Source organism: Hemiscyllium ocellatum, chromosome 7 (assembly GCF_020745735.1).
Source record: "Hemiscyllium ocellatum isolate sHemOce1 chromosome 7, sHemOce1.pat.X.cur, whole genome shotgun sequence".
In the NCBI taxonomy this organism is placed as follows: Eukaryota; Metazoa; Chordata; class Chondrichthyes; order Orectolobiformes; family Hemiscylliidae; genus Hemiscyllium; species Hemiscyllium ocellatum.
This window is the reverse complement of record NC_083407.1, coordinates 97552573-97574008: the sequence shown is the minus strand read 5'-3', so window position 1 is coordinate 97574008 and position 21436 is coordinate 97552573. Positions and strand designations below refer to the sequence as shown.

Sequence of the window (21436 nt, the reverse complement as noted above, 5' to 3'; positions counted from 1 at the left end):
GATATCCCAACCCAATCTAGTCCCACCTGCCAGCACCCAGCCCATATCCCTCCAAACTCATCCTATTTATGTACCCATCCAAATGCCTTTTAAATGTTGCAATTGTACCAGCCTCCACCACTTCCTCTGGCAACTCATTCCATACACGTACCACCCTCTGTGGAAAAGGTTGCCTCTTAGGTCTCTTTTATATCTTTCTCCTCTCACCCTAAACCCATGCCCTCTAGTTCTGGACTCCCCACCCCAGGGAAAATACTTTGTCTATTTATCCTATCCATGCCACTCATGATTTTGTAAACTTCTATAACGTCACACCTCAGCCTCCGATGCTCCAGGGAAAAACATCCCTAGCCTGTTCAGCCTCTCCCTGTAGCTCAAATCCTCCAACCCTGGCAACATCCTTGTAAATCTTTTCTGAACCCTTTCCAGTTTCACAACATCTTTCCGATAGAAAGGAGACCAGAATCACACGCAATATTCCAACAGTGGCCTAACCAACGTCCTGTACAGCTGCAACATGACCTCCCAACTCCTGTACTCAATACTCTGACCAATAAAGGAAAGCATACCAATGCCTTTTTCACTATCCTATCTACTGCAACTCCACTTTCAAGAAGCTATGAACCTGCACTCCAAGGTCTCTTTGTTCAGCAACACTCTCTAGGATCTTACCATTAAGTGGATATGTCCTGCCAAGATTTGCTATCCCAATATGCAGCACCTCGCATTTATCTGAATTAAACTCCATCTGCCACTTCTCACCCCATTGGCCCATCTGGTCAAGCTCCTGTTGCAATCGGAGCTAACCCTCTTCGCTGTCCACTACACCTCCAATTTTGGGGTCATCTGCAAACTTACTAACCGTACCTCTTATGCTCGCATTCAAATTATTTATGTAAATAACAAAAAGTAGAGGGCCCAGCACCAATCCTTGTGGAACTCCACTGGTCACAGACCTCCAGTCTGAAAAACTACCCTCCACCACCACCCTCTGTCATCTACCTTTGAGCCAGTTCTGTATCCAAATAGCTAGTTCTCCCTATATTCCGTGAGATCTTACCTTGCTAATCAATCTCCCATGGGGAACCTCGTTGAACGCCTTACTGAAGTCCATATAGATCAAATCTACTGCTGTGCCCTCATCAATCCTCTTTGTTACTTCTTCAAAAACTCAATCAAGTTTGTGAGACATGATTTCCCACGCACAAAGCCATGTTGACTATCCCTAATCAGTCCTTGCCTTTCCAAATACATGTACATCCTGTCCCTCAGGATTCCCTCCAACAACTTGCCCACCAGGTACATCAGACTCACTGATATATAGTTCCCTGGCTTGTCCTTACCACCCTTCTTAAACAAACAGAGGCACCATGTTAGCCAACCTCCAGTCTTCCAGCACCTCACCTGTGATTATACAAAGAGGCCCAGCAATCACTTCTCCAGGTGTACCCTAGAACTCTGGGGTAAGCTAATCAGGTCCTGGGATTCATCCACCTTTATGCATTTCAAGATATCCCGCACTACTTGTGAAACTGGAAGAGGACTGTGACCGATTCCCAAAGGCTAGAATCCAAGTTGACTGCTTTCACAAGTGGACATTAACCATCGCTCTATGGCTGTCAGCAATTTGGTTCTGTTTACAGGAAATCCAGAGGACATTAGAAGTTATCACAGTCTAGGCCAGGGAAACCCAGTGGATGTGGTCTATCTAGACTTTCAAAAGGCCTTTGATAAGGTGCCACACGGGAGGCTGCTGAGCAAGGTGAGGGCCCATGGTGTTCAAGGTGAGCTACTGGGATGGATTGAGGATTGGCTGTCTGACAGAAGGCAGAGAGTTGGGATAAAAGGTTCTTTTTCGGAATGGCAGCCGGTGACAAGCAGTGTCCCGCAAGGTTCAGTGTTGGGGCCACAGCTGTTCGCATTATATATTAATGATCTGGATGAAGGGACTGGAGGCATTCTAGCAAAGTTTGCAGATGATACGAAGTTAGGTGGACAGGCAGGTAGTACTGAGGAAGTGGGGAGGCTACAGAAGGATCTCGACAGTTTGGGAGAGTGGTCCAGGAAATGGCTGATGGAATTCAACGTGAGCAAATGCGAGGTCTTGCACTTTGGAAAAAAGATTACAAGCATAGACTACTTTCTAAATGGTGAGAAAATTCGTAAAGCCAAAGTACAAAGGGATCTGGGAGTGCTAGTTGAGGATTCTCTAAAGGTAAACATGCAGGTTGAGTCCGTGATTAAGAAAGCGAATGCAATGTTGTCATTTATCTCAAGAGGGTTGGAATATAAAAGCAGCGATGTGCTACTGAGACTTTATAAAGCTCTGGTTAGGCCCCATTTGGAGTACTGTGTCCAGTTTTGGTCCCCACACCTCAGGAAGGACATACTGGCACTGGAACGTGTCCAGCGGAGATTCACACGGATGATCCCTGGAATGGTAGGTCTAACATATGAGGAACGGCTGAGGATCCTGGGATTGTATTCATTGGAGTTTAGAAGATTAAGGGGAGACTTAATAGAGACGTACAAGATAATACATGGCTTGGAAAGGGTGGGCGCTAGGAAATTGTTTCCATTAGGCGAGGACACTAGGACCCGTGGACACAGCCTTAGAATTAGAGGGGGTCAATTCAGAACAGAAATGCGGAGACACTTCTTCAGCCAGACAGTGATGGGCCTGTGGAATTCATTGCCACAGGGTGCAGTGGAGGCCGGGACGATAAAGTCTTCAAGGCAGAGATTGATAGATTCTTGTTGTCTCGAGCAATTAAGGGCTATGGGGAGAACGCTGGTAAGTGGAGTTGAAATGCCCATCAGCCATGATTGAATGGCAGAGTGGACTCGATGGGCCAAATGGCCTTACTTCCACTCCTATGTCTTATGGTCTGATTCAAGAATCTATAGCCCACGTGGGTGGTTGTTTCGCTTTTGCTTCTTATTTTAAGGATCGACTTCACATAAACTCAATGTTTTGTAGTGTGAGTGTATGTGAGCATGTGAGTGCGTAAATTTGTGTAGCTGAGGTGGTAATCAGTGTTTGCTATTTGCTTTAAGAATAAGTCCTAATAAATAGTTTATTTTGAATTCATTTCAGATGATCTCTTTTATTCTGGAGTTGAATAAAAGAGGAGCAATTATCCATTGTAGAACTTGAATCAATAAATTGATAGCAATGGTGCAGCTGGTGGATCCCTTGCTGTTTGTGGTATAGATTAGTGATTTAGACTTAAAATGTGGGAAGAATGATTGGGAAATTTGAGGGTGACACAGAAATTGGCTATTTAGCTGATATGAAGAGGCTGGCTATTAACTGCAGGATGATGTCAATGGTTTAGTTGAGTAGACAACAAAGTGGCAAATTGAAATGCAAAGTTGCACATTTGGGGAGGTAAATCAAGCCAGGAAATAAACAGGAGGGTATTCAGAAGGCTAAAGGAATTGAAAGACCTTGGAAGGCATATCCAGAGGTCCCTGAGGTGGGAGGACAGATAGATAATGTGGCAAAGAATATATTCAGAAGGCTTTCCTTTATTTGGCAAGGTATTGAGTATAGAAACAGTTGTAATGTGGAACTGTATAAGACACTAGCTAGGCCACAGCTGGATTGTTGCATAGGTTCCAGTCACATTGTTAAAGAAAAAGGCACTGATTTATAAGAACGTTGTAAGAGCTCAGAAATTACAATTATGAGGAAAGATTGGATAAGCTAGTGCCTTAAATTAAAGTGCACAAAGTAATGCAGGGCTTCAACAGTATGGACAAGGAAGATCCCTACGCTCAAGGAAACAGGTAAATCACTGGGAGTATGGATTTAAGATGATTAGTAGAAAAATTAGAAGGGACAGGAGAAAAATCCTTTTCACCCAGAGAGTGAGAAGTGGAGTCAGACATTTACTGTTCAGATTAGCCGTTGAGACAGAAATCCACAACTCATTTAAAAGGAACAAAACAGAAGCTTAGCAGGTCTGGCAGCATCTGTGAAGAGAAATCAGAGTTAACATTTCAGGTCCGGTGACCATTCCTCAGAAGATGTCGGTTTATATGCAGAAGATAGGGTGGGGGAGTGGATAAAGAATAAATGATAGGTGGGGATAGAGTCCAAAGAGGGAGAGAAGAAAAGTTGGACAGACAAATGAGTGAATAATGATCCAGCTGGGAGGGTGAATAGCAGTTCACGGAGACTGTTAGCGGCTAACAACAGGTCATCTGTAATGGCAGACTATGTGATAACAAGGCCTGGTGTGTGGGGTTGGGGGCTAGGACATGGGATGGTTCAGGCCCAAAATTATTGAACTCCATCTCGAGTCTGGAGAGCTGCAGGGTCACCCCAAGCAGAAAATGAGGTGTTGTTCTTCCAGCTTGACTTGAGTTTCACAGGAGCACTGCAGCAAGCTGAAGACAGATTTTGGCCAGGGAACACGGTAGTGTGTTAAAGTGGCAGACAACCGGAAACTCTTGTTTTTTTGCAGGCAGAACATGAATGTTCTGTGAAGCATTTACCCAGTCTACACTGTTTCCCCAATGTAGAGGAGACCACATTGTGAGTAGTGAATGCAGTAGACTAGACTGTGTAAAGTGCTTCTTCACTTGGCGGTCTGTTTAGGCCACTGGATACTAAGGAGGGAGGTGGTGAACTGGCAGATGTTATACCTTCAGCGGTTACAGTTGCCACATGGCTGTTTGGGGAGTGGGGGTAGTGTTGGGATTGAAGGAATGGATCAGGGTGTCCTGGAGGGAACAGTCCCTGCAGAAGGCTAAGAAGGGAGTTTTTCTGGTGGTGGTGGGTGGGTGGGGGGGGTGGAAATGTGTCTGATGGTGACACCTTGTTTGCGAAAGCAGAAATAGAGACTGATGATCTTCTGTTGTGGATGAGGATGGGATGGTAGGTAGGGACAAGGGCAATCCTATCACTGTTGCAGGAGAGAAGAGGGGAAGTGAGGGTGGAAGTGCGGGAGATGGGTCAGATCCGTCATTTCTATGGTACATGGCTGGACAGGTTGATTTACTTTTCTTTTCAGACAATTTTCTAAATGAACCCAAACTGAGTTAAGGCTTTGGATTTCCTTGCTCACCAACTGGTATTCAGGAGACTATTACTGGGAAACTTTGGGTACTACAGATTCAAAGTTATCTGTTATGTTGAAGCATGTTATCTGGCAATGATATGACTCACATTACTCATATAGTGTATCTGAAAAGGTTATGCTATCACACTTTCTGGAAATTTTAATGAATCAACACAGACTTTTTCTGTCCCCCTGAACTGAGAATGTGGAAGTGGATTGCAGCATGATATATTAGTATTTACATTAGACAATCAGGACATCATGCTGATAGTTTCAGCTAATGAGCAGAAAATCCTGCAGCCAAGAAGCTGCAGAGTGATATCAGACTTCTCTCACAGAGCACATCACTTCAGTGGTTACTGGCCAGCTCTAATTGCCAGCACTCTGGACACAACAACCTGTTGGCTGAAAGATATTTGTGCACCGAATTTCTAACAAAGGGCAATTGCAGGTCAGTACATTACTCTCAGCAATTAAAGAAATGCAGGGACAATCACGCGGGTTATCCAAGTGATGCATGTATCATTTTAAAAAGCAAAGAGATTGTAATTTTAATCATAGGTGCTTAAAATAACTTCAAGCAAAAAGAAAATCAAGAGCTCTTTCATGCACTTTCCATCAGTGAAAGCCCAGGTCTCTTAGTTGGTTCATCAAATAGATGGCATAACACTCAGTAAGCCAGCAGGAAGCAGTGCTTTCAGGTTGAATAATTTAGTCAAACAGAATATTTTCATGTACTCCCAGCCTGTCGTTGACATTTTCTATTTCATCGCCATGGTTGCCTCTAACGTCAACTCCCTCACACGTAACAAGGTCGCATACCTCGCCTCCTCTCCCTGTAGGCAGTAGCTAATGATCTGCTTTAAATTTCATGTTGGCAAGTCCCCTCATACAGGTCACATTCGGCAATTATCGGAGTTCCTTAGTAGGTTACACGCAAACCATTTGTTTTTGAATCTTGGTTTTCAAATACATTTGAAATTTCTTAGCATTCTCTGACTCCCAGACTGCTAATGTTACTGTGCTCAGTATAATCTAACAGCCTTGAAGCCAGCCACAGGACTGTATATCATGCAAAACATGTGTTCTGCAAATTCTCCTCATCTTGTGAGTCAGTACCATTTCAACATCAGTCTGATAGAAAACACCACATCTCTAGAGGGATTTTATACCATTTGGCTGGACTTCAGTTCCCATCTCAAACTAAATTTATTATAAATGATATTACAACCTAGTAAGCAGTCCGTCATTCATCTCAGATGGTTGTTTTCCGATACGTTCAGATAGACCCCTTCCACAGTAGGATTATTTAATCAAATATCAACATACATTTGCAAAATGAACCTACAGCAAAGCTTTTGTTTAATAGCTGGAATCTTTAGAAATGAGATCAGACCGTGGCTTCTCTTGAAGGGCATCACGCACCAAAATCACCACAGACTGGGAGTAAGTCACGTTAATGGAGCAGGTCATTCACAATTTGGTGACTGTATCTTCCTAATTTGTGTTTTTTCATAATTCACTTTGTGCCTGCCCAAGTTGATTGCAGCATTCAGTACCAGAACAAATAAAAATTTACATTCAAATGGCTCAGATCACACTGTCAGAGGCATTTGTATTTAAGTGCGACAAATCCAAAAGTTTTACAGATTTTAAAGATATCAAAAACATTCGGGGCTAGAAGCTTGATTGTCTTAACATTTTGTTTTGTTTCATGGGATGTGCAAGGCCACTATTTGTTGCCTATCCCTGATTTCCCTTGAGAAGGGAGCAGTAAACTGTGCTCTCATACCACAGCAGATCATCTAATGCAGGTCACATGCAGCCATAGTACTGTTAGGAAGGGAGTTCCAGTATGTTGATCTGGTGACAGTGAAAGAATGGCAATATGTCTTCAAGTCAAGGTGGTGTATGGTTTTGAGGGGAACTTAAGATGGTGATGCTCCCACACATGCCTCATTTTTCTAGGTGACAGTGGTTGTGGGTTTGGAAGGTGTTGTGGAAGAAGCTATGGTGAGTTGCTGCAGTGTGCTGGATGTACTCTACACACTGTTGCTGTGGTGGGTTGGTGCTGGAGGGAATGATTGGGATTGTGATCAAGGCTGGATAGTGTTGAGTTTCTTGAATGCTATTGGAGATGCACTCATGTGGACAATTGGAGATATTTCATCACACTCCGGACTTATGCTTTGTAGATAGTGGACAGTAACTGAATTACCTGCAGTAGAATTCCCAGTTTCTGACTAGCTTTTGTTGCAACAGTATGTGGGTGGCTGGTCCAGTCCAGCTTCTTGTCAATGGTTGCCAGCATGGAGGGATTCAAATGCTAATACTGAAATGGCACTCGTCAGTGAACGTTGCCATTTTTGCCCTTAATGTTGAAGCACTTGAAGATGCCGAGCTAGGGACATAACTCAGAAACGCATGCAGTAAATGTCTTAGAACAGAGAGGTTTGACCTTCAAAATTCATAACTTTCTTATTTTAGGTCGGGATGATTACAGCCAATGAAAATCTTCCACTTCCCCAATTTTGAAGTCACTCAATTAACTGCTACCTTGATGTCAAGGGCAGTTCTTCTCACTTCTGCTTTGAGTTTCTGCTCCTTTTCTATATTTGGATCAAGTCTGTAATGAGATCAGGACCAAACTGAATAGTGAGCAGGTTATTGCTGTGCATGTGTCACTTGACAGCATCCTGGATACTCACTACCCTCAATGTTTTAATGACCAAGAGCTTACTGATGCTTGGTCATTGTGTGTAGGGGACGTGCTTCGGCAATTTCCCATATTGTTGGGTAGAGCCCATGATTGTAGCTGTACTTGAAAAGCTTGGCTAGCAACACAAGACATCAGTACTATTGTTAGGATGCAAATTATCATAGATTCATAGGATCCCTACAGTGCGGAGGCAGCCCACTGAGTCCACACCGATCCTCTGAAGAACACCCCATTCAGATTCGTACCCCTACCTATCCCTGTGATCCTGCATTTCCCACGGCTAACACACCTAGTCTACATATCCCTGGACACAATGGGCAATTTAACATGGCCAATCCATCTAACCTGCATATCTTTGTACTGTGTGAGGAAAGTGGAACAACCCAGAAGAAACCCACCCAGACACAGGCAGAATGTGCAAACTCCAGCCGTCCGAGGGTGGAGTCAAACCCAGGTCGATATAGGAGAATGATGACAAATCTAGTGTCATGCAGTCAGAGAAACCAGGGCACTGACTGAACAAAGCATGGTTTTAAGAGAGCGGAAGGACAAATCTGAATTTCCTTTCTTCTAGATGAGGGAAAAGAGATGATCAAGGTCAGGAACCAGAAGCAAGAAAACATTACAAAGCCTTTCAAATGGCAGGAATTAAATTCTCTAAAAAAAATCTGATGAGAAAATTACTGAAGCCAAACTTCTTCCCATCTCTATTGCGCAGAATCGGAAAATGACACTCCGCTGGCCAGGTCGTTACATTAAATAAACTAATTAAATGAATAAAATACATACAAGAACCAGAATAACAGCACTAAAACAAAATATTCAGACCATTATGTGTGTGCTGGCTGATGGCCAGAGCCTTTTAAGACTGACTTCACTACCATGCACGATCCACATGAACTCCTATTTTTCTCTGCTTCAAACATTTATTCAACTTTTCACTGAAGATGAAATTGCCTTTACCTCAAACTTTTCCTGTGGTCAAGCACTACATGCTCTAACAACCGGTGAAGGAACTGTGAAGGAATTGCTCCTCACTTTAGTTCCAGAGAATTTTATGTTAGCCTCTAATCTTAGGCAAAACTGCTAACAACCAGATAAATACTTTGAAACATAAGGAAAATGGGATATACAAATTTTCACACTGAGGGCTCCCACAAACAGTCAAGTAATAAAGAGGAGATAATCTGTATTTTTTAAAAAAAAAAACAAGATACGGATTAATGGATAAATACTGGCCTGGATACCGAAGATAACTCCCTTGGGTCTTTTCAGAATAATTTGATGGGATCTTTCACATCCACTTGACAGCAGAAACAGGGCCTTGGTTATTAGCAGTAGATATTGTCTACAGTATATGGATTTTAAGAAAGCTTTAGATGAAAGGCTGATTATCAGCCATAGAAGAGGCTGATTATCAAAATTGAAATTTTCAGAACGGGAATCATGTTCAAATTGGATAGAAGAAAATAAGCTGCAACATGTTGGAACTCAACCTCTAGGTGAAATATGGAGCATGCAGGTGCAGAAACAACCTGGCATTACGATGTCATTGCCAAATGACAGATGTAGTTACCTTCCAACTGTAAGAATAGTCTATTTAGCCAGTTTTCCAATGTTCAGTGAAGCAGTGGTTGTTGAGACCAGGCAGTCTTGAGTGTTGTTGGGGGGAGATGGAGTGCTGACAAGTTCAAACCGACCTTGGAAATGCAATCTTTCCCCCTTCACAATGCGACGCCAACTGGCCAAATGGCCAGTGCAACTTGGTGACTTTTCCCCTTTCCCGGAACTCAAGCCTCAGCAGGGTCATCTGTGCTCGCCCAGCCAGCGTGACATGATGAAGCAGGTAACAGTCTGACGTCAGATTCCGTAAGCCAAAAGGAATTTCCAGCAACTGATATCACCATGACAATGTTGTCTTTGTGTTTGTGCTCATCACTCCCAAAAGCACAGAGAAAGGAAGTCTCAGTAAACACCCATTTTTCAGACTGGAGATGGTCAAAAGTAATGACCCACAAGATTAAGTGTTAGGATCACTGCTTTTCTTTTCGCTTTATATCAATAGCTTTAATACTGCAATGCACTAAAATTTCAAAATTTACCCAATAATTCAGACTTGGAGAAATAGCAAATAGGGTCAGCGATACTAAACAGCTTCAACAGGACACAGTTTAGCAGAATGAACAAACTAGTCTTCAGTCAATTGATCAAGTTCACAATATATCAAGAAACCAATGAACTTACTGTCTACCATGTGAAGAGCCCTGATAAAATTTTGGTGATAAAATATGTCCCTTGCTAAGCTGCTCCAGCACACTCAACTGCATCTATGCAACTACTTGAATAAATCATGTATGCCCTTTCTCACCCACCAACAAAAAAAAACTCAGGACAAATCCACTCTGGCCAATTACCACAGAATTCATCTATTTTCAAACATCAAAATGATGAAATGGATTTTCAAAGTATTTTAAAATCAACCTGTTTAAACATGATATAACACAGCTCTGGAACAGGTGGGACAGTTCTACTGGCCCTGAGGTAGGGGACACTACCATTACGCCACAAACGTCCTCCATAAAATGGTTTTTAACACTGTTATAAAGTGACACTTACTCTGCACAATCTACTCAGTGATTTTCAGTTTGCATTTCACCAACACCAGCGTGCTCGGTCTTTGATACAGCCTGGTCCACTCATTAGTTACTCCAGGTTGCCATCCTGCTAGTGCTCATAGAGACGTATAGCACGGAAACAGACCCTTTGGTCCAACCCATCCATGACGACCAGAAATCTCAACGTAATCTAGTCCCGTTTGCTAGCATCTGGCCATATCCCTCCAAACCCCTCCTATTCATATACCCATCCAGAGGTCTTTTAAATGTTGCAATTGTACCAGCCTCCTCCATTTCCTCTGGCAGCTCATTCCATACACATACCACCCTCTGCTTGACAGAATTGCCCCTTAGGTCTCTTTTATATCTTTCCCCTCTCACCCTAAACCTAGCCCTCTAGTTTTGGAATCCCCCACCCCAGGGAAAAGACTTTGTCTATTTATCCTATCCATGTCACTCATGATTTTGTAAACCTCTATAAGGTCACACCTCAGCCTCCGATGCTCCAGGGAAAACATCCCTAGCCTATTCAACCTCTCCCTGTAGCTCAAATCCTCCAACCCGGTCAACATCCTTGTAAATCAATTTAACCGTTTTATAATCTGCAACCTTGAGCTACAACTTGCTTAATGCAGTTCAGTAAAATCCTACCTTTGCTTCATTCTTTACACTTTGGGCCTAAAGAGCATCCAATATGCGTATAACAAAGAAGCTGGGAATTACTTAGAGGCACTTGTAATTGCGAAATCTGTAGCAAAATTTTCATCTCTGCATATTTCTTTATATGGACAGGAATCCAAACTGTGCTCTGGCACACAGAGGGCACATGTGCCTCTGACAGAATACAATTTAGGACAGCTCCACAGAGAGTTTGGAGTTACAAATTTCTATTGCCCTACATCCCTGGAAATTAATTGTTGCAAGGCCACAAAAATAACTGACAATATTCCATTCAGTATTTCCAACACAGCCAAGCTGTGGTGCCTTTTCTCATAACTTATCCATAAGCGATGCAAAATAGAGTCGTGACAGATGGACACGTAAGCAGCTTAGTTTTTCTTTATTTTGGCTCATGGCTGAATGTTTTTTTCCCAAGAGTGCTAATACCATAAACAATTCTAAACCCAAATGATCAGAGAAATGCTTTCTCAGGTCTCAAGATTCCCACTGCTTTTGCCTTCTGATTCTAAACTCCTCACCCATCCTAGGGGTGGCTGCACGGGCTCTCACCATGCAAGTCTGAAACGGGAAACTTTTAAAGATGTACACTTCCTCAACTTCTACATTCAATTCAGCAGAGGTCACTGGATAATGATCTACAGGAGGAAGCTAGGGTATCTTCATGATTCAGTATTCTTGTTCAGCGATATAACTAGGAACTGAAGGGAGGAACTCTGCACCACGAAGTATCATTTCTACCTCATGACAGTGTGGTGAGGGGAGGTCAGTTAGGGTGAATACAAGAGGCATACCTCCAGACAAGTAAATAATAACAAAATAACATTTCACTACCTCAGGTTTATTTCAAAATGGCCTCACAGACAATGTCAAGTGCTGTCATCATTGCCATATTGGAAACAAGGCAGCCAAAGTATGCACAGCAAAGCCCCACAAACAGAAATGTGGCATATGACCAGATCTCTTTTCATGATGGAATTACTGTCAGCAAAGTCACTAGAAGAACTCCCTGTTGTTCATCAATTTATGTATAAATGTACAGCCATTCTGGCCAACTAGTCAGTGCTGGCACGAGTCATCTCCCATTTTATCGAAGTCAACTCAGTCTCTCAACAGATCTTTCTTTTTCCTTTTCTCTCATCTTTAGGGATAGTCAACATGGTTTTGTGCGTGGGAAAACATGTCACACAAACTTGATTGAGTTTTCTGATGGAGTAACAAAAAGGACTGATGAGGGCAGAGCAGTAGATGTGATCTATATGGACTTCAGTAAGGCATTTGACAAGGTTCCCCATGGGAGACTAATTAGCAAGGTTAGATCTCATGGAAAACAGAGAGAACTAGCCATTTGGATACGGAACTGGCTCAAAGGCAGAAGACAGAGGATGGTGGTGGAGGGTAGTTTTTCAGACTGGAGGCCTGTGACCAGTGGAGTGCCACAAGGATTGGTGCTAGGTCCACTACCTTTCATCATTTATAGAAATGATTTGGATGTGAGCATAAGAGGTACAGTTAGTAAGTTTGCAGATGACATCAAAATTGGAGGTGTAGTGGACAGTGAAGAGGGTTACCTCCTATTACAACAGGATCTTGATCAGATGGGCTAATGGGCTGAGAAGTGGCAGATGGAGTTTAACTTAGATAAGTGTGAGGTGCTCCATTTTAGAAAGGCAAATCTTAGCAGGACTTACACTCTTAATGGTAAGGTCCTAGGGAGTGTTGCTGAGCAGAGGCCTTAGAGTGCAGGTTCATAGTTCATTGAAAAGTAACGTGGCAGGTAGATAGGATAGTGAAGGCCGCGTTTGATATGCTTGCCTTTATTGGTCAGAGTATGGAGTACAGGAGTTGGGAAGTCATGTTATGGCTGTACAGGACATTGGTTGGGCCACTTTTGGAATATTGTGCGCAATTATGGTCATGGAGGGTGGAGGTGTATAGGGACTGGATGTCCATGGTGAAGATGTGCCAGGATTGGAGGATTTGTGCTATAGGGAGAGGTTGAATAGACCCGTTTGCCCTGGAGAGTCGGAGGCTGAGGGGTGACCTCAGAGGTTTATAAAATCATGAGGGGCATGGTTAGGGTAAGTAGACAAAGTCTTTTTCCCTGGGATGGCATAGGTTGAGAGGGGAAAGGTATAAAAGAAACCTAAGGGACAAATTTTCACAGAGGATGGTGCATATGTGGAATGGGCTGCCAGAGGAAGTGGTGAAGGCTAGTACAATTGCAAATTTAAAAGGCATCTGGATGGCTATATGAAAAGGAAGGGCTTGGAAGGATATGGGCAGGGTGCTGGCAGGTGGGACTAGATTGTGTTGGGATATCAGGTCTGCATGGATGAGTTGGACTGAAGGGTGTGTTACCGTGCTGTACATCTCCAACTCGATCTACTAATTTATTTCCCCTTTCAAAGTACCAAAATGATTTTCCTCAACTCTCCCTAGATATTGACTTCCTCATTTGGAGTAAAGAAATGTCTCTATTTCCTGACTGGACTTATTAGAAGTTACATGTGGCCCTTTGTGTCACATTCTCCAACAAGCCGAAATATTTTCTCTGCATCTAACCAGTTCAATCCACTCAGAATTACCAGGACATCTCAAATTCTTCAGTTTTCTTATCAAAGCCCCAACCTCTTCCATTTTTCCCAACAACAATGATCTCCCAATTCTGGTAATATGATTATTGCTGCTCACTATTCTTATCCTGGTCAAAACTCATTTGGATGATACTAACTGTGAGGGGGCTAAATCTTCAGAACTGCACTGAACTGACAGCCTTAATATTGTACTTGAACACACAACCATATAATTCAGTGATTGTACTATCACTAAGCCAAGGCCAAAGATTAAGAAGGGACTTTGAATAAAGACTGCTGTGTTCCAACCATCTCCTTATCTATCAATTGTTCCTTTAAATCTAAAAACGTGCTTTAATAAATGCATGTGACAGAACACAGAATATTAGCTAGACTTCTGCATACAGAGCTGGAACTATCAACACAAACAGGACAATCTGGAAAGCTAGGAGAAAGGGAGGACTGCAGATGCTGGAGATCAGAGCTGAAAAATGTGTTGCTGGAAAAGTGCAGCAGGTCAGGCAGCATCCAAGGAGCAGGAGAACCTTTACTCACTGAAATCCTTGTAGAGGGAGGAAGAGAGCTTCTTCAAGGAAGGCACCCTTGCAAGAGGACTTGTAGAAGGTTAAAATCAACTAGGAGAAAGTGAGGACTGCAGATGCTGGAGATCAGAGCTGAAGAAGCTCTCTTCCTCCTTTTACAAGGATTTCAGTGAGTAAAATTCTCCTGCTCATTGGATGCTGCCTGAATCTGGAAAGCTATCACACTTTGTTTATTCCACTTGTCCTTTAAAGATTTAATATGAGAGTATACAGAGCTACTGCACTTTAAAAGAGATTACAAGGCTGAAGCAACAACAGTTGAACACTCTCCAACTGATAAGGACAGGGAATTTGCATCAAGTTAAAAAAAGACAAAAACTAACAAAGGCAAATTTGTTCCACTTGGGAAATCAGTAACACAAGGCCACAATCTCATGCTAAAAATACAGAAAGACGGGATCAAAAAAGGAGCTTCTCCAAAGAAATTATTTGGAATGTCAAATTTTTGGAACAAGTGATAATTGAAACTAAAACAATTACAGCATTGTGAGATAGATTAGATAATTACTGAAAGATTACCAAAGCAACAGTGCAGTGTCAAGCTAGCTTCTGAGAAGGCTTACACTTAGTTTCAACATTGTTCCCTGGAATGAGAGGATTTTCCTTTGAGAGGCTGAGCAAATTGGGTCTTTATTCTTTGGAGTTTAGAAGAGAGAGAGTGATCACAGTGAAACTTACAAGCTTCTGAAAGGGTTTGATAAGGTAGATACTAGAATACAGGAGTACCAGCTCAGAATACGAGGTCAACGGTTTTGGAGAAATTTCTTTCCCCAATAGGTTCAATGCTAGAAAATTTTCACTCGAGGGTTGTAGCTGCTCCATTGGTAAATATATTTAAGACAGAGATAAGGTTTTCTCCCCCTTTCAGAGTGTTACTAGTCTGCGGAAGTCTCTTCCCCTGAAATTAATAAAGGCTTTTTTTTTGTATTCGAAACAAGTTGGAGTGTTGATAGACAACGGAGTTAAGGGTTATGGGACGGCAGACTGGAAAGTAGAGAATGGACCAGAACCCAATCACTAGTGATTTTTTTTATAGTAGAGCTGGTTTGAAGGCCAAATGTTCGACTTGATATGAAGATGTGGGTGTACTGTATCTTGAAGAGTTAAAAACAAGCAGAACTACCTGATACAGCACCAAGTGTTCTCAATAAGGTAACAGTGTAATTCCTGGCCGAAAGCGAGCGTGAGTGAGTGAGTGAGTTATCCAAAAGGACTAGCCACACCACCATACATCAAGAGCATTTCCAAACTGACAGCCTGACTACTGTGACCACTAGGACTCATAACAGCACACAAACCAGACAACAACTCACCAGAACGAGGGGCCCGATACCCAGCATGAGCAAAACCAATATAGTGTACAAAATCCCATGCAAGGACGTCACAAAACACTACATAGGACAAACAGGAAGACAGCTCACGATCCGCATCCATGAACACCAACTAGCCACGAAACGACACGACCAGCTATCCTTAGTAGCCACACATGCGGATGACAAGCAACATGAATTCGACTGGGACAACGCTACTATTATAGGACAAGCCAAACAGAGAACAGCCAGGGAATTCCTAGAGGCATGGCACTCATCCACAGATTCAATCAATAAGCACATCGACCTGGACCCAATATACCGGCCACTGCAACAGACAACTGAACTGACAAATGCTGGAGGAAAGATCACAGAAGTGCTTCGCAGGTAGCTCCCAAGCACGGAGGATGTCACCTAGACAGGGGACTGAAATGTCTGCAACTCAAATTCCCAGCTCGACAAACACAACCACAACAATGAACACCCGAGCTACAAATCTTCCCACAAACTTTTTGAATTCTTTCTGTAAGCAACGTTCATGATACCAGGAATTGGTGCCTGTCCAAGGTGCTCAGCACAGGCAGGCAGTGGTACTTAACTAAGGTGGGAGATTAGAAACAGTACATGACCATGGTGTTGTCCTTGGTAGTTAGTACTTAAAGGGTATTTATTCACCAGAGTCATCAATGACAACATACATTTTAGTGGCAGTCGCTGGCTAGAGATCAAAGCTGGATTGATCATGTTCTCTTCCTAACAGAGATCAATGCATACAACACAAACTAGGAGTCTTGACTCATTGTTTTGATTCTCAGCTGCTCACTACAACAAAAAAATTCATGAATATTTTCAGAAACGCAACAGACACCCGCACACAGAACTTCTCTGCCGCATTAACTGTGCAACCAAAAGAATCCATAGGAATGAGAACATCCACAAAACTACAGCATCATAGAAAATACTTGAAACAGCAGGTTCACAAGGATATTCACATCATCAATTTAATACGACTCACAAACCCTCTGTAGTTACAACTTGTTAGTCACTATCTCACACTTACTAAATGTGTGACTTGCTGTTGGTTTAGTCATAGGCTATGTGAGAGATCATGAACTACCAGCAGTAGAGATGAATCATGCACCTTTGATGAGCAGCTTATCTCTAATGGATACACGACGGGATGAGTCCGTCCCTGGATTTGTGTTGCTTCTCCCTTTCATGCCCTCTTCACGCTTCAGTTTTTTCGCTAAAGTCAACATGGCTGATACACTTCCTTGATCCTGAAAAAGGAATTAAAACAACAAAATTTCAGAATTTTCACTGTCATCATTATACACATCTCTGTTCCAACTCCAAAATAGACCACATTCCATTATAACCCCAAGCCAGCCTATCAAAGCACTGGCTTAGCAGACAGAAATAACTCAAGGAATTACACCCTGTTAGTATACAAAGATGGCGAGATATTGGACAGAGCTTATCACCTTTCAAGGCTGCAACCTCTATTGCCTTGAAGAACTTCAGCTGCAGGCATGCAAAATCACAGCCACCTGCATGTTCCCTTGAAGTCACACACCATCCTGACTTGTAACTAAATCACTGTTCCTTCATTGTTGGCAAGTTAAAATTTTGAAACTCCCTCCTTAACAACATTGTGCCTGGGAATAGTACAACCAATGAACTGAAAGACAGGCTTCCAGTGTCAGACATTGCTTTATACAATGAAACTAGCTTTCGCTCGAAAGCCACATGCAACACAAGGATGTGTGACACAATATTCAGATTGACTGGAATTGAAAATCTATTCACTTGGACAAATAAATCAGGTAGGTATACACTGGTAAAAATGAACAGTGGACAATACAATGCTTCTTAAAACAATATCAAACTCTTACTTGGAAATAGTTTCAAATTGTTATTAAATAGAATTACATATCTATTGATGTCTCCTGACTTCTTTAGCTTGAATGTGTACTCATTTCAAATGGCTCTGCCTGCTTGACATTGCAGTTGTGGCGTTAAAGGAGAATGACAGAGATGCTTGATATTCTCAGTGCTTTCCCTAGACATTTTTGAAATCCAAATGGTACCAACGAGAAGTGGTGGGTTCTTTTCAGTCTGTTTCGACTTGCTTGTCTAAATCTCTTTCACTCCCTATGAAGGGATTGATTCTGAAGATGCTGGATTATTTTTGGCTGACACTGCAGTGAAATTAGAGCAGAAAATATAATCACTGTTCCTTCTTTTCACTCATGAAGTAAACCAAGTATCAACCACGAGGACACAAGCTTGCAGGCTATTAGACTTTAACCTGTCATACCTGCTGTATTGTATTTACCCAGTTATGTAGAAATGGACACCCACGTATTCATCATTTTGTTTTGTCCTGAATACTTTTGCAATTCATTTTTATTATTCATTCTTAGGGCGTGGTTGTTGCTGGTGAATAAACATTTATTGCCCACTTCTAATTAACCAGAGGGCGTTACGAATCAACTCCGAGAATCTGGAGTCGCATGCAGACTAGATCAGGTAAGCACAATGCACTTCCATCCCTAAAGAATGTTACTAAAGCAGATGGGTTTTCACAACAATCAACAGTAGTTACATGGAATTTAAAAACAAATCCAATGGAAACCAATTTTTTTTAAAAAATAGAATTTAAATTGCACAATGGATTCAAACCCATGTTCCCAGAACATTAGTCTGGACTCTGGATTACTGGTCCAGTAACATCATCAGTACTCCAACCCCTCCATATGTGCATTTATTCAATTTCTTATCAGCCAGCATTCTGTTAACTAGATTTCAAGCCAGATGTTGCAATATGAAGCTAGACAATTTTTTTCACAATGGCCAATTTAATTATCGAAGGTAGCACCACGTTTCTGTCCATCCACTACCTGCTGACACCCTGTGTGCCAGAGGTCGATCTTTATACTGAAGTGAAAAGATTCAACAAATTAACAAGTTGACAGCCCCAATACCTTGATAAAAACAATGACTACAGATGCTGGAAACCAGATTAGAGTGGTGCTGAAAAGCACAGCAGTTCAGGCAGCATCTAAGGAGCAGTAAAACTGACATTTCAGGCAAAAGCCCTTCATCAGGAATACAGGCAGAGAGCCTGAATGGTGGAGGGATAAGTGATAGGAGGGTGGGGGGTGGTGAGAAAGTAGCATAGAGTACAATAGGTGGTGGGGGAGGGGATGAAGGTGATACGAAGGGTGGAGTGGATAGGTGGAAAAGAAGATAGGCAGGTAGGACAGGTCATCGGGACAGTGCAGAGCTAGAAGTTTGGAACTGGGGTGAGGTGGGGAAGGGGAAATGAGGAAACTGTTGAAGTCCACATTGATGCCCTGGGGTTGAAGTGGCTTCAAACTAAAAACTTACTACTTAAAATGTCATTCCCAAGGCTGATGTTGCATGCCAGAACCTGCTGTACGCACCAATCATGGAAAGCCTCAAGCTCATCAGTGGACACTGCGTGCTCCCTCTTTTGGTGTCATTACATAAGACAGGCAGACAGTCAGGTCTAAATGATACCCTTCACAGCTTGCTACCTCAACCTGTCAGTCAATGGCCACCATGGCCAGGCCCAGAGGTAGACTCGAACAGGTCGTCTGACTTGCCATCCAGTCCCTTGTACTCTCCCACACAGAGTGCCCAAAGGTCAGGATCATGGGTCAAAACGCAACCTAAAATTGAGCTTTAAAATACAGCTCCTTTAAAGTCAAAAAGTGCAGTGCTGGAAAAGCACAGCCAGTCAGACAGCATCTGAGAAGCAGGACAGTTGATATTTCAATCATAAGCTCTTCATCAGGATCCTCAAACAGGCAAATCATCACCATCCAAAGCACTGTAGTTACCAGTAGTTGAAAGATAGAAGGCTATATACACAAATAGAGCTTGGTGCTACTTGCTTTCATCATCCAGGGTACTTACAGCACAAATCAAAGTGTTCAGAACTCTGCCAGGCAAAAGTACCCTTTTATGGACCCAAATCCTTGCAACTGTATGATGTTCCTGATGAGACAAATGGCCACTTACCATATTGTCTCTGTGCCAGCTCCAAAATTAATCCTACTGGTCACTCACTGATGTCTTCTGCCTCAAACATGTATACAAATTCTCTTTTAAAAATATACACTGCTCTGTCTACACGGACCATTCAATACAGAAACAGTATTCCACAGTCCCAAAACCTCACAGACCATTTTAAAGTGTTGACTTACCACCAACTCATGAAGGACAGAATATAGTTTTTATTTATTTACTGTCAAATTTTTACTAATTTTAAAAACTATCAAATCTCTCCTTAACCTATTTTTTGGAGAGAGTGCCAGTGCTGCATATCTCTTCTCATAACTTCAACCAGGAAGGTAAAATCACTTATGTTCAATTTCATCTTACATTTTAGGTAGAGAAATAAATGATGATGATTGGATTAAGAAAGCTAAAAGAAATAATATAAACTTTAAAATCGGAGAAACAAATACTGTTGTTGTGAAAATGTGAAATAAAAACAAGTAGTGCTAGAAATACTCAGCAGGCCAGGGAGTATCTGTAATGAGAAACAGTTAACATTCAGGTCAAAAATAAACTTGGACAATCATTGAAATTTAATTAAAAGCCCACTTAGACTTCATTCAATATAAAAGGTGCAGATTTTTCCAAAGACTTGTGCAGCAAGTTAAAGTTAAAAATCACACACAACACCAGGCTATAGTCCAACAGGTTTATGTGTAAGCACTAGCTTTTGAAACTCCACTCCTTCATCAGGTGGTTGTGTTACAGCAAGATAAACAGAAATGGAGATTTTCATCTGACTATGATTGCAATGGAGATTGCTGACTGTGGGAATCTCTACAAATCACGACAGTGGAACCCACCCTCACTGACAGCAACTTATAGATTTCTGCATTGGTTTGCGCCAGTGTAGTCTCTCAAAGTGCTGTCAGTTTCAATAAAGCAATGACAGTTTTAACACCAAAACAATACGAATATCTAGATCTATACTTATTCACTCCTGTGGTCGAGGTCCCTGTTTATAAAGGCCTAATGTTACTGCCATGTTTCGGCTTGCTTCCAAAACTCATTTTCAGAAATTGCTTGTTTATAGCTCATTCATCCACATTGCAGTGCTTTCCCTCAAGTGAATAGTTCCATAGTTCCTTTTCTTTCCAAAATGTATTATTTACTTTCCACATTATACCACATTTCTCTGCTCATTCACTATATTGTGTGTGTCCTGGCAATATTCGGCTTTTCTCACTCCTTCTTATTAGCCAAACTGCCTATTTACTGTCTCATTATCAGCATATTTAGACAGTTGAGTTCCCCATATTCAAGTACAGGTAGTTCTGCTATAACGTTTTGTTAACACAAATTCACTAGAACACAATGATTTGGGGACACTGTTTCTAAAGCGGAAAGTTTTAAAGCGTGTATTGGTTATAACGTGTAGTTTAAATGGTGCTGCGATTACACAATTTTCTTAGAATACAAGATTGCATGAGAATGGAATTACCATATTATAACAGAACGGACTGTGCTTGACATACATACAAGAAAATAAAGTTAAATCAGCACTGTCCCTGGGTTACATGACTTCCAAATATAGTAACCCCACTTATTCTAATGGTTTGTATATTCCATGTTACTCCATTTCCTCTAAAGAATTCAGATCTGGTCAGCCAAATATTCCAGAAATACGTTGAGTACTCCCATACTTCAGCAAACTATGTCTCTCAAAGGTCACCGCTGATAAGGATTTTATTTTAGTTCACTTGTGGAATGTGGATGCTGTTGGTTGCATCAAGTCAGCACAGAGCTTATGACAAAGATGTCCGTAAGTCAAGGAAAAG

At 41.9% G+C, this 21436-nt stretch overlaps 1 protein-coding gene across 4 annotated transcripts in view; it reads right to left on the bottom strand.

The window, feature by feature from the left end:
- ube2f (ubiquitin-conjugating enzyme E2F (putative)) overlaps nucleotides 1-21436 on the bottom strand; it is a 128164-nt gene that overhangs the window by 74657 nt on the left and 32071 nt on the right. For 3 of the 4 annotated variants that reach the window (XM_060828066.1, XM_060828065.1, XM_060828064.1), the window contains exon 2: nucleotides 16711-16849. In XM_060828066.1, coding sequence (XP_060684049.1) covers nucleotides 16711-16828 — 118 coding nt within the window. In that variant the 5' untranslated portion in view covers nucleotides 16829-16849. The other variant, XM_060828067.1, reaches the window with a different exon arrangement.